This window comes from Corvus hawaiiensis, chromosome 3, assembly GCF_020740725.1.
Source record: "Corvus hawaiiensis isolate bCorHaw1 chromosome 3, bCorHaw1.pri.cur, whole genome shotgun sequence".
Lineage (NCBI taxonomy): Eukaryota > Metazoa > Chordata > Aves > Passeriformes > Corvidae > Corvus > Corvus hawaiiensis.
The window spans coordinates 1,278,183-1,295,483 of NC_063215.1; the positions used below are offsets into that span (position 1 = coordinate 1,278,183).

Consider the following 17,301-nt stretch of genomic DNA (forward strand, 5'->3'; position numbering starts at 1 on the left):
CATTCCCGGTTTTAGTGGAAAAATCCCTGGTTTTTTTATGAGAACATTCCTGGTTTTTAAAGGAGAACATTCTGGGTTTTAAGGAGAACATTCCCAGTTTTTAGGGAGAACATTCTGGGTTTTTTAGGGAGAACATTCTGAGTTTTTTAGGGAGAACATTCCAGGTTTTTAGGGAGAACATTCCCGGTTTTTAAGGAGAACATTCCGGGTTTTTAGGAAGAACATTCCCGTTCTCCAGCCGGAGCGGCGGAGCTGGGAATGGGGGCTGTAATTAAGGGGTAATGAATGGGTAATGAACGGGTAATGAACGGGTAATTAAGGGGTAATGAACGGGTAATTAAGGGGTAATGAACGGGTAATTAAGGGGTAATTAAGGGGTAATGAATGGGTAATGAACGGGTAATGAACGGGTAATTAAGGGGTAATGAACGGGTAATTAAGGGGTAATTAAGGGGTAATGAACGCCGGGCCAGGCCCAGCTGGAATAGTTCGGGATGTTCCCACTCGGAGCTCGGGATCGGAGCTCGGGATCGCTCCTCTTTCAGCTCCACCAAGGTTCCCTGGAAATCCGGGATCTTCCCGAGCCGGAAGTCGAGAATGGTTTCCATGGCAACTGCTCAGGGGTGGGGGGAAAAGCGGGAACGGTCCCAGCTGGAAGCGGGAATGGTCGCCCGAAAAACCCGGAATGTTCTCCCGAAAAACCCGGAATGTTTTCCTTTAAAAACCAGGAATGTTTTTGTTAAGAACCAGGAATTTTTCCACTAAAACCAGGAATGTTCTCCCTAAAAACAGGGAATGTTTTGCCTAAAACCAGGAATTTTTCCGCTGAAAACCCGGAACTTTTTCATTAAAACTGGGAATTTTTCTGCTAAAAACCGGGAATGTTTTCCCTTAAAAACCGGGAATGTTCTCCGTTAAGAACCGGGAATGTTTTTCACTAAAAAATGGGAATTTCTCCACTAAAACCGGGAATGTTCTCCCTAAAAACCCCGAATGTTTTCCCTTAAAAACCCGGAATGTTCTCCCTAAAAACTGGGAATGTTCTCCCTAAAAATGGGGAATGTTTTCCTTAAAACCAGGAATTTCTCCACTAAAACCGGGAATATTTTCCCTAAAAACCAGCAATGTTCTCCCTAAAAACCGGGAATGTTTTCCCTTAAAAACCGGGAATGTTCTCCATTAATAACCGGGAATGTTTTCCACTAAAAAATGGGAATTTCTCCACTAAAACCGGGAATATTTTCCCTAAAAACTGGGAATGTTCTCCCTAAAAACGGGGAATGTTTTCCTTAAAACTGGGAATTTTTCCGCTAAAAAACCCGGAATGTTCTCCCTAAAAACCCCGAATGTTTTCCCTAAAAAACTGGGATTGTTTTGCCTAAAACCGAGGAATTTTTCCTTTAAAAACCAGGAATGTTTTCCGTTAAATCCAGGAATGTTTTCCCTTAAAAAATGGGAATTTTTCCACTAAAACCAGGAATGTTTTCCCTAAAAAGCGGGAATTTTTTCATTAAAACCAGGAATGTTTCCCTTAAAAACTGGGGACGTTCTCCCTAAAAACCGGGAATATTTTCCCTAAAAACTGGGAATGTTTTCCTTAAAACTGGGAATTTTTCCCCTAAAACCCCAGAATGTTTTCCACTAAAAAATGGGAAGTTCTCCACTAAAACCGGGAATATTCTCCCGAAAAACCGGGAATATTTTCCCTAAAAACCAGCAATGTCCTCCCTAAAAACCAGGAACGTTTTCCCTAAAAACCGGGAACGCTCTCCATTCAAACTTCAGAGCCTCCCACTGAAAATCCGGGAATGTTTTCCGCTCGATCCGGAATCTCCGGAGCTGGGATCCCGCAGCTTTTCCTTCGGGATCCGGCGCGCTTCGGGCCGCAGTTTGGGATTGCCGGCGCTGCCCTTCCCGGGTCCCGGCCGGGAGATCGGGAGCGGCCCTGGGAGCGGCTTTGCGCCAGCCCGGAATTCCCGCGGAGCCGGGGGGGTGGGAAGGAAGGGTCGGGATTCCCGTTCCCGACGGCCGAGCCCAAAACCGCAGCAGCGGCCCCGGGCCCCAACCTCCCTGAACCCCGCCCGGCCCCGGCCGCCTGCCCCGAACCCCGCCCCACTTCCCGCTTTTCCCGCCCCAATTCCCGCCTTTCCCGCCCCAATTCCCGCTTTTCCCGCCCCAATTCCCGCTTTTCCCGCCCCAATTCCCGCTTTTCCCTGAACCCCGCCCCAATTCCCACTTTTCCCGCCCCAATTCCCGCTTTTCCCGCCCCAATTCCCGCTTTTCCCTCCTCAATTCCCGCCTTTCCCGCCCCAATTCCCGCCTTTCCCTGAACCCCGCCCCAATTCCCGCCTTTCCCTGAACCCCTCCTCAATTACCACCTTTCCCTCCCCAATTCCCACTTTTCCCGCCCCAATTCCCGCTTTTCCCGCCCCAATTCCCGCTTTTCCCGCCCCAATTCCCGCCTTTCCCGCCCCAATTCCCGCCTTTCCCTGAACCCCGCCCCAATTCCCACTTTTCCCGCCCCACTTCCCGCTTTTCCCGCCCCACTTCCCGCTTTTCCCGCCCCAATTCCCGCTTTTCCCGCCCCAATTCCCGCTTTTCCCTGAACCCCGCCCCAATTCCCACTTTTCCCGCCCCAATTCCCGCTTTTCCCGCCCCAATTCCCGCTTTTCCCTCCTCAATTCCCGCCTTTCCCGCCCCAATTCCCGCCTTTCCCTGAACCCCGCCCCAATTCCCGCCTTTCCCTGAACCCCGCCCCAATTCCCGCCTTTCCCGCCCCAATTCCCGCCTTTCCCTGAACCCCGCCCCAATTACCACCTTTCCCTCCCCAATTCCCGCTTTTCCCTGTCCCAATTCCCGCTTTTCCCTCCCCAATTCCCGCTTTTCCCGCCCCAATTCCCGCCTTTCCCTGAACCCCGCCCCAATTCCCGCCTTTCCCCGCCCCAATTCCCGCCTGCCCCGAACCCCGCCCCAATTCCCGCTTTTCCCTCCCCAATTCCCGCCTTTCCCTGAATCCCTCCCCAATTCCCGCTTTTCCCGCCCCAATTCCCGCCTTTCCCTGAATCCCTCCCCAATTCCCGCTTTTCCCGCCCCAATTCCCGCCTTTCCCTGAATCCCTCCCCAATTCCCGCTTTTCCCTCCCCAATTCCCGCCTTTCCCTGAATCCCTCCCCAATTCCCGCTTTTCCCGCCCCAATTCCCGCCTTTCCCTGAATCCCTCCCCAATTCCCGCTTTTCCCGCCCCAATTCCCGCCTTTCCCTGAATCCCTCCCCAATTCCCGCTTTTCCCTGTCCCAATTCCCGCTTTTCCCTCCCCAATTCCCGCTTTTCCCGCCCCAATTCCCGCCTTTCCCGCCCCAATTCCCGCTTTTCCCTCCCCAATTCCCGCCTTTCCCCGAACCCCGCCCCAATTCCTGCTTTTCCCGCCCCAATTCCCGCTTTTCCCTCCTCAATTCCCGCCTTTCCCGCCCCAATTCCCGCTTTTCCCTCCCCAATTCCCGCTTTTCCCTGAACCCCGCCCCAATTCCCGCTTTTCCCTCCCCAATTCCCGCTTTTCCCTGAACCCCTCCTCAATTACCACCTTTCCCTCCTCAATTCCCGCCTTTCCCTGTCCCAATTCCCGCTTTTCCCTGAACCCCTCCTCAATTACCACCTTTCCCGCCCCAATTCCCACTTTTCCCTGTCCCAATTCCCGCTTTTCCCTCCTCAATTCCCGCCTTTCCCTCCCCAATTCCCGCTTTTCCCGCCCCAATTCCCGCCTTTCCCTCCTCAATTCCCGCCTTTCCCTGTCCCAATTCCCGCTTTTCCCTGAACCCCTCCTCAATTACCACCTTTCCCTCCCCAATTCCCACTTTTCCCTGTCCCAATTCCCGCTTTTCCCTCCTCAATTCCCGCCTTTCCCGCCCCAATTCCCGCTTTTCCTTCCCCAATTCCCACTTCTCCCTGAATCCCTCCCCAATTCCCTTTTTCCCTCCCCAGTTCCCAGTGTTCCCAATTCCCAGTGTTCCCAGTCCCAATTCGCACTGTTCCCAGTTCCCAGTGTTCCCATCCCAGTTCCCACTGTTCCCAGTTCCCACTGTTCCCATCCCAATTCCCACTGTTCCCAGTTCCCAGCATTCCCCATCCCAATTCCCACTGTTCCCATCCCAGTTCCCAGTGTTCCCAGCCCCAATTCCCATTGTTCCCAGTTCCCAGTGCTCCCAGTGCTCCCAGTCCCCCCACTCCCCATGCACCAGAGCGCATCCGCCATCCCAGTTCCCAGTGTTCCCAGTGCTCCCAGTGTTCCCAGTCCCAATTCCCACTCTTCCCAGTTCCCACTGTTCCCAGTGCTCCCAGTGCCCCCAGTCCCACGCACCGCAGCACATCCGTCATCCCAGTTCCCAGTGTTCCCAGTGTTCCCAGTCCCAATTCCCACTCTTCCCAGTTCCCAGTGCTCCCAGTGTTCCCAGTGTTCTCATCCCAGTTCCCACTCTTCCCAGTTCCCAGTGCTCCCAGTGTTCCCAGTCCCACGCACTGCAGCGCATCCGCCATCCCAGTTCCCAGTGTTCCCAGTTCCCAGTGTTCCCAGTGCTCCCAGTGTTCCCAGTGCTCCCAGTATTCCCAGTGTTCCCACTCTTCCCAGTTCCCAGTGTTCCCAGTGCTCCCAGTGTTCCCAGTCCCCATGCACCACAGCGCGTCCGCCATCCCAGTTCCCAGTGTTCCCAGTTCCCAGTGTTCCCAGTGTTCCCAGTCCCAATTCCCACTCTTCCCAGTTCCCACTGCTCCCAGTTCCCAGTGTTCCCAGTGCTCCCAGTGTTCCCAGTGCTCCCAGTGTTCCCACTCTTCCCAGTTCCCAGTGCTCCCAGCGTTCCCAGTGCTCCCAGCGTTCCCAGTCCCCACGCACCGCAGCGCGTCCGCCATCCCAGTTCCCAGTGTTCCCAGTTCCCAGTGTTCCCAGTGTTCCCAGTCCCAATTCCCACTCTTCCCAGTTCCCAGTGCTCCCAGTTCCCAGTGCTCCCAGTCCCAATTCCCACTCTTCCCAGTTCCCAGTGCTCCCAGTTCCCAGTGCTCCCAGTGCTCCCAGTGTTCCCAGTCCCACGCACCGCAGCGCGTCTGCCATCCCAGCTCCCACTGTTCCCAGTTCCCAGTGTTCCCAGTGCTCCCAGTGCTCCCAGTCCCCACGCACCGCAGCGTGTCCGCCATCCCAGTGTTCCCAGTTCCCAGTGCTCCCAGTGCTCCCAGTGCCCCCAGTCCCCACACACTGCAGCGCGTCTGCCATCCCAGTTCCCACTGTTCCCAGTTCCCAGTGCTCCCAGTGTTCCCAGTGCTCCCAGTCCCCACGCGCCGCAGCGCGTCTGCCATCCCAGCTCCCAGTGTTCCCAGTGTTCCCAGTTCCCAGTGTTCCCAGTGCTCCCAGTGTTCCCAGTGCCCCCAGTCCCCACGCACCGCAGCGCGTCCGCCATCCCAGTTCCCAGTGCTCCCAGTGTTCCCAGTGCCCCCAGTCCCACGCACCGCAGCGCGTCCGCCATCCCAGTGTTCCCAGTTCCCAGTGCTCCCAGTGTTCCCAGTGCTCCCAGTGTTCCCAGTCCCCACGCACCGCAGCACATCCGTCATCCCAGTTTCCAGTGTTCCCAGTGTTCCCAGTCCCAATTCCCACTCTTCCCAGTTCCCAGTGTTCCCAGTGTTCCCAGTTCCCAGTGTTCCCAGTGCTCCCAGTTCCCAGTGTTCCCAGTTCCCAGTGTTCCCAGTGCCCCCAGTCCCACGCACCGCAGCGCGTCCGCCATCCCAGTGTTCCCAGTTCCCAGTGCTCCCAGTGCTCCCAGTCCCCACGCACCGCAGCGCGTCCGCCATCCCAGTGTTCCCAGTTCCCAGTTCCCAGTGCTCCCAGTGCTCCCAGTCCCCACGCACCGCAGCGCGTCCGCCATCCCAGTGTTCCCAGTTCCCAGTGTTCCCAGTGTTCCCAGTGCTCCCAGTCCCCACGCACCGCAGCGCGTCCGCCATCCTGCGGCCGATGCCGCGCCGCCGCCGCGCCGCCCGCACCCAGATGCGGCTGATGCCGCACGCGGCCGCCTCCGGCTGCTCCGAGCAGCGCCAGGCCCGGCACGGCCCCGGCAGCGCCCCGGCACGGGACTGGGAGCGGCACTGGGAGTGCTGGGAGTGCTGGGAGTCAGCCTGGGAATGAGCCTGGGAATGATCCTGGGAATGAGCCTGGGAATGAGCCTGGGAATGAGCCTGGGAATCGGCCGGGGATGGGAACGGCTCCGGCAGCACCCGGAACGCCTGCGGGAATAACGGGAGTGGGAATGGCGGGAGTGGGAATAATGGGAGTGGGAATAATGGGAGTGGGGATGACTAGAGTGGGAGTGATGGGAGTGGGAATGATGGGAATGGGGCATGGGGAATGGGAACTGGGAATGGGAACTGGGAACGGGAGTGATGGGAATGGGAACGGGAACTGGGAACAGGAACTGGGAACGGGAGCTGGGAACGGGAGCTGGGAACGAGAACTGGGAATGGGAACTGGGAACGGGAACTGGGAACGGGAGTGATGGGAATGGGAACGGGAACTGGGAACAGGAACTGGGAACGGGAGCTGGGAACGGGAACTGGGAACGGGAACTGGGAACTGGAGCTGGGAATGGGGAACTGGGAACAGGAACTGGGAACGGGAACTGGGAACGGGAGCTGGGAATGGGGAACTGGGAACAGGAACTGGGAACGGGAACTGGGAACGGGAGCTGGGAACGGGAACTGGGAACGGGAACTGGGAACTGGAGCTGGGAATGGGGAACTGGGAACGGGAACTGGGAACGGGAGCTGGGAACGGGAACTGGGAACGGGGAACTGGGAACTGGGAATGGGAACTGGAGCTGGGAACGGGAACTGGGAACTGGAGCTGGGAATGGGGAACTGGGAACGGGAGCTGGGAACGGGAACTGGGAATGGGAACTGGGAATGGGGGATGGGAACTGGGAATGGGGGATGGGAACTGGGAATGGGGGATGGGAACTGGGAATGGGGGATGGGAACTGGGAATGGGAACTGGGAATGTGGGGTTGGGAATGGGGGATGGGAACTGAGAACGGGAACTGGGAACGGGAACTGGGAACAGGAACTGGGAATGGGAACTGGGAACAGGAACTGGGAACGGGAACTGGGAACGGGAGCTGGGAACGGGAACGGGAACTGGGAATGGGAACTGGGAACGGGAACTGGGAACGGGAACTGGGAACGGGAACTGGGAATGGGAACTGGGAATGGGGAACTGGGAACGAGAACTGGGAATGGGAACTGGGAATGGGGAACTGGGAACGAGAACTGGGAATGGGAACTGGGAATGGGGAACTGGGAACGAGAACTGGGAATGGGAACGGAAACTGGGAATGGGAACTGGGAATGGGGAACTGGGAACGGGAGCTGGGAACGGGAGCTGGGAACGGGAGCTGGGAACGGGAACTGGGAACGGGAACGGGAACTGGGAACAGGAACTGGGAACGGGAACTGGGAACGGGAACTGGGAACGGGAACTGGGAACAGGAACTGGGAATGGGAACGGGAACTGGGAATGGGAACTGGGAAGGGGAACTGGGAACGGGAACTGGGAACGGGAACTGGGAATGGGAACTGGGAACGGGAACTGGGAACGGGAACTGGGAATGGGAACGGGAACTGGGAACAGGAACTGGGAATGGGAACGGGAACTGGGAACAGGAACTGGGAATGGGAACTGGGAACAGGAGCTGGGAATGGGAACAGGAACTGGGAACGGGAACTGGGAATGGGAACTGGGAACGGGAACTGGGAACGGGAACTGGGAATGGGAACTGGGAATGGGAACGGGAACTGGGAATGGGAACTGGGAATGGGGAACTGGGAACGGGAACTGGGAATGGGAACGGGAACTGGGAATGGGAACTGGGAATGGGGAACTGAGAACAGGAACTGGGAATGGGGAACTGGGAACAGGAACTGGGAATGGGAACGGGAACTGGGAACGGGAACTGGGAATGGGGAACTGGGAACGGGAACTGGGAACGGGAATTGGGAACGGGAGCTGGGAACGGCAGCTGGGAACGGGAACTGGGAACGGGAACTGGGAATGGGAACTGGGAACGGGAACTGGGAACGGGAACTGGGAACAGGAACTGGGAATGGGAACGGGAACTGGGAACGGGAACTGGGAATGGGAACTGGGAACAGGAACTGGGAATGGGAACGGGAACTGGGAACGGGAACTGGGAATGGGAACTGGGAACGGGAACTGGGAATGGGAACGGGAACTGGGAACGGGAACTGGGAATGGGGAACTGGGAACGGGAACTGGGAACGGCAGCTGGGAACAGGAACTGGGAACGGGAACTGGGAATGGGAACTGGGAATGGGAACGGGAACTGGGAATGGGAACTGGGAATGGGGAACTGGGAACGGGAACTGGGAATGGGAACGGGAACTGGGAATGGGAACTGGGAATGGGGAACTGAGAACAGGAACTGGGAATGGGGAACTGGGAACAGGAACTGGGAATGGGAACGGGAACTGGGAACGGGAACTGGGAATGGGAACTGGGAACGGGAACTGGGAATGGGAACGGGAACTGGGAACGGGAACTGGGAATGGGGAACTGGGAACGGGAACTGGGAATGGGAACGGGAACTGGGAACGGGAACTGGGAATGGGGAACTGGGAACGGGAACTGGGAATGGGAACTGGGAACAGGAACTGGGAATGGGAACGGGAACTGGGAACGGGAACTGGGAATGGGAACTGGGAACGGGAACTGGGAATGGGAACGGGAACTGGGAACGGGAACTGGGAATGGGGAACTGGGAACGGGAACTGGGAATGGGAACGGGAACTGGGAACGGGAACTGGGAATGGGGAACTGGGAACGGGAACTGGGAACGGGAACTGGGAACAGGAACTGGGAATGGGAACGGGAACTGGGAACGGGAACTGGGAATGGGGAACTGGGAATGGGAACGGGAACTGGGAATGGGAACGGGAACTGGGAACGGGAACTGGGAATGGGGAACTGGGAACAGGAACTGGGAATGGGAACGGGAACTGGGAACGGGAACTGGGAATGGGAACTGGGAACGGGAACTGGGAATGGGGAACTGGGAATGGGGAACTGGGAACAGGAACTGGGAACGGGAACTGGGAACAGGAACTGGGAATGGGAACTGGGAACGGGAACTGGGAACGGGAACTGGGAATGGGGAACTGGGAACAGGAACTGGGAATGGGAACGGGAACTGGGAACGGGAACTGGGAACGGGAACTGGGAACGGCAATCAGCGACCGATTGCTGATCGATCGCTAACGAGCTGTCACTCATTAACTAATCACTGAGCAATCAGCGATGGATCACCGATCGATCGCTAACGAGCTGTCACTCATTAACTAATCACTGAGCAATCAGTGACTGATCACCGATCGATCGCTAACGAGCTGTCACTCATTAACTAATCACTGAGCAATCAGTGATGGATCGATCGCTAACGAGCTGTCACTCATTAACTAATCACTGAGCAATCAGTGACTGATCACCGATCGATCGCTAACGAGCTGTCACTCATTAACTAATCACTGAGCAATCAGCGATGGATCACCGATCGATCACTAACGAGCTGTCACTCATTAACTAATCACTGAGCAATCAGCGACTGATCACCGATCGATCGCTAACGAGCTGTCACTCATTAACTAATCACTGAGCAATCAGCGAGGGATCGATCGCTAACGAGCTGTCACTCATTAACTAATCACTGAGCAATCAGTGATGGATCACCGATTGATCGCTAACGAGCTGTCACTCATTAACTAATCACTGAGCAATCAGTGATGGATCACCGATCGATCGCTAACGAGCTGTCACTCATTAACTAATCACTGAGCAATCAGTGACTGATCACCGATCGATCGCTAACGAGCTGTCACTCATTAACTAATCACTGAGCAATCAGTGATGGATCGATCGCTAACGAGCTGTCACTCATTAACTAATCACTGAGCAATCAGTGACTGATCACCGATCAATCGCTAACGAGCTGTCACTCATTAACTAATCACTGAGCAATCAGCGATGGATCACCGATCGATCGCTAACGAGCTGTCACTCATTAACTAATCACTGAGCAATCAGTGACTGATCACCGATCAATCGCTAACGAGCTGTCACTCATTAACTAATCACTGAGCAATCAGTGATGGATCGATCGCTAACGAGCTGTCACTCATTAACTAATCACTGAGCAATCAGTGACTGATCACCGATCGATCGCTAACAAGCTGTCACTCATTAACTAATCACTGAGCAATCAGCGATGGATCACCGATCGATCGCTAACGAGCTGTCACTCATTAACTAATCACTGAGCAATCAGCGATGGATCACCGATCGATCGCTAACGAGCTGTCACTCATTAACTAATCACTGAGCAATCAGCGAGGGATCGATCGCTAACGAGCTGTCACTCATTAACTAATCACTGAGCAATCAGGGATGGATCGATCGCTAACGAGCTGTCACTCATTAACTAATCATTGAGCAATCAGCGATGGATCGATCGCTAACGAGCTGTCACTCATTAACTAATCACTGAGCAATCAGCGATGGATCACCGATCGACCGCTAACGAGCTGTCACTCATTAACTAATCACTGAGCAATCAGTGATGGATCGATCGCTAACGAGCTGTCACTCATTAACTAATCACTGAGCAATCAGTGATGGATCGATCGCTAACGAGCTGTCACTCATTAACTAATCACTGAGCAATCAGTGACTGATCACCGATCGATCGCTAACGAGCTGTCACTCATTAACTAATCACTGAGCAATCAGCGATGGATCACCGATCGATCGCTAACGAGCTGTCACTCATTAACTAATCACTGAGCAATCAGTGACTGATCACCGATCGATCGCTAACGAGCTGTCACTCATTAACTAATCCCTGAGCAATCAGCGATGGATCACCGATCGATCGCTAACGAGCTGTCACTCATTAACTAATCACTGAGCAATCAGCGATGGATCGATCGCTAACGAGCTGTCACTCATTAACTAATCACTGAGCAATCAGCAACCGATCGTTAATTACCTGTCACTCGCTAACTAATCACTGATCAATCATTGATCAATCACTGACCGATGGCTAACGACCCGCCACTCATTAACTAATCACTGATCGATCGTTAACGACCCACCACTCATTAACTAATCACTGATCGATCGTTAATGAGCCACCACGCATTAAATAATCACTGATCAATCGCTGATCCATCAGCGGCCATTAATTAATCACTAATCAATCATTAATCAGCCATGAATCACTGAGTAATCACCGCCCAGTCATTAACCATCATTAATGAGCCATTAGTCACTAATTAACCAAGAGCTCAGCATTAATCAGCCACTACCCAATCACCAATCAGCCACTAATCACCAAATAACCACTAATCAGTGGCTAATTAGCCATGAATCCATCACCAATCAGCTACTAATCACCAATTAACCACGAATCAAAGACTAACCACTAATCAAACACTAACCACCAATTAACCACTAATCAGGGGCTAATTAGCCACTAACCCATCACCAATCAGCCACTCACCCAGCAATCACTAATTAATCGCTAACGCTGGCCCAGCACTGGGTTAATGAGCGCTAATTAGCACTAATTAGCACTAATGAGGTACCTGGGTGAGGGGCTGGGCCAGCAGCACCCCCTGCAGGGCAGCACTGGGTTAATGAGCGCTAATGAGCACTAATTAGCGTTAATGAGGTACCTGTGTGAGGGGCTGGGCCAGCAGCACCCCCTGCAGGGCAGCACTGGGTTAATGAGCGTTAATTAGCACTAATTAGCGTTAATGAGGTACCTGTGTGAGGGGCTGGGCCAGCAGCACCCCCTGCAGGGCAGCACTGGGTTCATGAGCGCTAATGAGCACTAATTAGCACTAATGAGGTACCTGGGTGAGGGGCTGGGCCAGCAGCACCCCCTGCAGGGCAGCACTGGGTTAATGAGCGTTAATTAGCACTAATTAGCGTTAATGAGGTACCTGGGTGAGGGGCTGGGCCAGCAGCACCCCTTGCAGGGCAGCACTGGGTTCATGAGCGCTAATGAGCACTAATTAGCGTTAATGAGGTACCTGGGTGAGGGGCTGGGCCAGCAGCACCCCCTGCAGGGCAGCACTGGGTTCATGAGCGCTAATGAGCACTAATTAGCACTAATGAGGTACCTGGGTGAGGGGCTGGGCCAGCAGCACCCCCTGCAGGGCAGCACTGGGTTAATGAGCGTTAATTAGCACTAATTAGCGTTAATGAGGTACCTGTGTGAGGGGCTGGGCCAGCAGCACCCCCTGCAGGGCAGCACTGGGTTAATGAGCGTTAATGAGCACTAATTAGCGTTAATGAGGTACCTGGGTGAGGGGCTGGGCCAGCAGCACCCCCTGCAGGGCAGCACTGGGTTAATGAGCGCTAATGAGCACTAATTAGCGTTAATGAGGTACCTGTGTGAGGGGCTGGGCCAGCAGCACCCCCTGCAGGGCAGCACTGGGTTCATGAGCGTTAATGAGCACTAATTAGCGTTAATGAGGTACCTGGGTGAGGGGCTGGGCCAGCAGCACCCCCTGCAGGGCAGCACTGGGTTAATGAGCGCTAATGAGCACTAATTAGCGTTAATGAGGTACCTGTGTGAGGGGCTGGGCCAGCAGCACCCCCTGCAGGGCAGCACTGGGTTCATGAGCGCTAATGAGCACTAATTAGCGTTAATGAGGTACCTGGGTGAGGGGCTGGGCCAGCAGCACCCCCTGCAGGGCAGCACTGGGTTAATGAGCGCTAATGAGCACTAATTAGCGTTAATGAGGTACCTGGGTGAGGGGCTGGGCCAGCAGCACCCCCTGCAGGGCAGCACTGGGTTAATGAGCGTTAATGAGCACTAATTAGCGTTAATGAGGTACCTGGGTGAGGGGCTGGGCCAGCAGCACCCCCTGCAGGGCAGCACTGGGTTAATGAGCGTTAATGAGCACTAATTAGCGTTAATGAGGTACCTGGGTGAGGGGCTGGGCCAGCAGCACCCCCTGCAGGGCAGCACTGGGTTAATGAGCGTTAATGAGCACTAATTAGCGTTAATGAGGTACCTGGGTGAGGGGCTGGGCCAGCAGCACCCCCTCGACGCCGCCCCCCGGGGACACGAAGAGGAAGCTCCAGAGGCTCCGGCCCCGCTCCGCAGCCGCTCCCGCCTGGAAGCCCAGCTCGGAATCCACCAACTCCCGGAGCTGCTCGGCCTGCGCGGAACGGGAAATCGGGAACGGGAAATCGGGAATGGGAATGGGAAATCGGGAATGGGAAATCGGGAACGGGAATGGGAACGGGAATGGGGATGGGGACATGGGAATGGGAAAACAGGAATGGGAATGGGAACGGGAAATCGGGAACGGGAATGGGAATGGGGAAAATGGGAACGGGAAATCGGGAATGGGAAATCGGGAATGGGAATGGGAACGGGAATGGGAATGGGAAATCGGGAATGGGAATGGGAAATCGGGAACAGGAAATCGGGAATGGGAACGGGAATGGGAACGGGAAATCGGGAATGGGAATGGGAAATCGGGAATGGGAAATCGGGAATGGGGATGGGAACAGGAAATCGGGAACGGGAATGGGGAAAATGGGAATGGGAAATCGGGAACGGGAATGGGAAATCTGGAATGGGGATGGGAACGGGAAATCGGGAATGGGAATGGGAAATCGGGAATGGGAATGGGAACAGGAAATCGGGAACGGGAATGGGGAAAATGGGAACGGGAAATCGGGAACGGGAACAGGAAATCGGGAATGGGAATGGGGAAAATGGGAACGGGAATGGGAATAGGAAATCGGGAACGGGAATGGGGAAAATGGGAACGGGAATGGGAATGGGGAAAATGGGAACGGGAAATCGGGAATGGGAATGGGAATGGGAAAATGGGAATGGGAGTGGGGATGGGAACGGGAATGGGGATAGGGATGGGAATGGGGACGGGAAAACAGGAATGGGAATGGGAACGGGAATGGGAACTGGAATGGAAAAATGGGAATGGGAAAATGGGAATGGAAGGAACGGGAATGGGAAAGGGAATAGGAATGGGGATGGGAAAATGGGAATGGGAATGGAGGGAAAATAAGAATGGAAATGGAGGGAATGGGAAAAGGTGGGAATGGGAACAGGAATGGGAACTGGGAATGGGAAAACGGGAATGGGAACGGGGGGAAATGGGAATGGGAATGGGGGGAAAAATTGGGAATGGGAACAGGGGAAATGGAGGGAATGGGAATGGGGGGAATGGGAATGGGAATGGAGGGAAAAGCAAGAACAGAGGGAAAAGCGGGAATTGGAATGGTGGAAAAACCAGGAATGGAGGGAAAATGGGAATGGTGGGAATGGGAATGGAGGGAATAGGAATGAAGGCAATGATGGGAGTCGTGGGAATGATGGGATTCGTGGGAAAGGGGATTGGTGGTGAAACGGGAGCGGAGGGAAACCGGGATGGCCGGGAATAACCGGGAATAAGCGGGAATGGCGGGAATAACCGGGAATAAGCGGGAATGGCGGGAGCAGGGCCCGGCAAAGGGCGGGAATGCCAGCGGGAAGGGGGATGGAGGAAGGTGGGAGGGGCCGAGGGCAGCGGGGCTGGGATCCCATCCCGATCCCGCGGGAATTCCCGGTACCTTCCTCACGGCGTATTTGGGATCGCCGGGAAGGATGAGCACGATTTTCCCATCCCAGAATTCCGCCACCACGCGCTCCTGCTTCCAGCCCTGCCGGGAACATCCGGGAATCAATGTGGGAATGGGGGAATGGGGGAATGTGGGAATGCGGGAATGGGAATGTGGGAATGGGGAATGTGGGAATGGGAAATGTGGGAACGTGGGAATGCGGGAACGCGGATCCGGGCAGCGGGATCGATCCCAGGCCGCTTCCCGTCGGATACCAAATCCCTGCCGGGATGGGGAATTCCGGAGATTCCCACCGGGAAAAGCGCCGGGAGCTCGGGGACTCGGAGCATTCCCGGCCCCGCATCCGGAGGGATCCCAATGCCGCCGGGAATGGGAATTCCACGGCTGAGGGAATGGTGGGGGCGGGGGGACGGAATTCCAGGGGGGAATCCCAGGAAGGAATCCCAGGAAGGAATCCCGGTCCCTCATTCCCACCCCTCATTCCCAACATTCCCAGCATTCCCACCCCTCATTCCCACCCCTCATTCCCGCCATTCCTGCCCCTCATTCCTGCCATTCCCACCCGCCATTCCCACCCCTCATTCCCACCCCTCATTCCCACCCCTCATTCCTGCCATTCCCACCCCTCATTCCCACCCCTCATTCCCAACATTCCCAGCATTCCCACCCCTCATTCCCACCCCTCATTCCCTCCCCTCATTCCCGGCGTTCCCGGCCCTCATTCCCGGCGTTCCCGGCTCACCGGATAGCGCAGCGCCTCGTGGAGCCTCCGGTGGTGCCGGAGGTGCTGGAGCCGATCCTCGGGAATTCCGGGAGCGTAGAGCATCCCGCAGGATCCGCACTGCTCCGCCCCCAGGCGCCGCTGGCCCGCGTCCTGCGGGAACGGGAACGGCAATGGGAACGGGGACTGGGAACGGGGACTGGGAACGGGGACTGGGAACGGGGACTGAGGATGGAACCAGGACCAGGAATGGACCCAGGACCGGGAATGGAATCGGGAATGGAATTGGGAACGGAACTGGGACGGAATCGGAACAGACCCAGGACTGGGAATGGAATCGGGAATGGGACCAGGAATGGGATGGGAATGGGACTGGGAACGGCTCGGAAACGGGAACCAGGAATGGGACTGGGAATGGGATGGGAATGGAACAGGAATGGATGGGAACGGAACTGGGAACGGCTCAGGAATGGAACTGGGAATGGAACCAGGACTGGGAACGGGACTGGGAATGGGAACAGACCCAGGACCGGGAATGGAACCAGGAATGGAATCAGGAACGGAGCCGGGAATGGGACAGGAATGGAATTGGGAATGGGATGGGAATGGGACAGGAATGGAATTGGGAATGGGATGGGAATGGGACAGGAATGGAATTGGGAATGGGATGGGAATGGGACAGGAATGGAATTGGGAATGGAACCAGGAACGGAGTTGGGAATGGAAGCAGGAATGGAACCGGGAATGAGAACGGAATCGGGAATGGGACAGGCATAGAATTGGGAATGGAATCAGGAATGGACAGGGCTGGACCCAGGACTAGGAATGGAATCAGGAACGGAATCGGGAACAGAAGCGGCAATGGGACGGGAATGGAATCGGGAATGGGATGGGAACGGAACAGAACCGGGAACAGACCCTGAACTGGGAACGGAACTGGGAATGGAACAGGAATGGAAAGAGAACGGAACCGGGAACGGCTCGGGAATGGAACCGGGGATGGAATCGGGAATGGGACCAGGAATGGAACTGGGAATGGAACTGGGAATGGAACTGGGAATGGGACTGGGAATGGAACCAGGAATGGAACTGGGAATGGGACGGGAACGGACCCAGGACCGGGAAAGGAACTGGGAATGGGACTGGGAATGGAACCAGGAATGGGAATGGGACCCAGGACCAGGAATGGAATCAGGAACGGAATCGGGAACAGAAGCGGGAATGGGACGGGAACAGACCCAGGAGTGGGAATGGAACGGGAATGGAGGGGGAATGGAATCAGGAATGGGACCAGGAATGGAATTGGGAACAGAACCAGGAATGGAATCGGGAATGGAATCGGGAACAGAAGCGGGAACAGGATTGGGAATGGAATCGGGAATGGACGGGGATGGAACCGGGAATGGGACGGGAACGGACCCAGGACTGGGAATGGAACGGGAATGGAGGGGATGGAACCTGGAATGGGACGGGAACGGAACAGGAACGGAACCGGGAACAGACCCTGGACTGGGAATGGAACTGGGAATGGAACAGGAATGGAACTGGGAACGGGACTGGGAATGGAATGGGAATGGGACGGGCATGGAATCGGGAATGGAACTGGGAATCAGGAATGGAACCGGGAATGGGACCGGGAATGGAATCAGAGATGGGAATGGACCCAGGACCAGGAATGGAATCAGGAACGGAATCGGGAACAGAAGCGGGAATGGGACGGGAATGGAATCGGGAATGGATGGGGATGGAACCGGGAATGGGACGGGAACAGACCCAGGACTGGGAATGGAATGGGAATGGAGGGGGAACGGAATCAGGAATGGGACCAGGAATGGAACCGTGAATGGAACCGGGAATGGAACCGGGAATGGGATGGGAAC

General features: G+C 55.6%; 1 protein-coding gene across 1 annotated transcript in view; it reads right to left on the minus strand.

Annotated features, from left to right (window-relative positions):
- Nucleotides 1-17,301, minus strand: part of ESCO2 (establishment of sister chromatid cohesion N-acetyltransferase 2) — a 29,887-nt gene that overhangs the window by 3,853 nt on the left and 8,733 nt on the right. The window contains exons 7-10 of the mRNA XM_048298299.1: nt 15,443-15,574; nt 14,692-14,781; nt 13,122-13,268; nt 5,962-6,257 (exon numbers count right to left, since the gene is read on the minus strand). Of these exons, the coding sequence (XP_048154256.1) occupies nt 5,962-6,257; nt 13,122-13,268; nt 14,692-14,781; nt 15,443-15,574 (665 nt within the window). The remainder of the gene's footprint in view (nt 1-5,961; nt 6,258-13,121; nt 13,269-14,691; nt 14,782-15,442; nt 15,575-17,301) is intronic.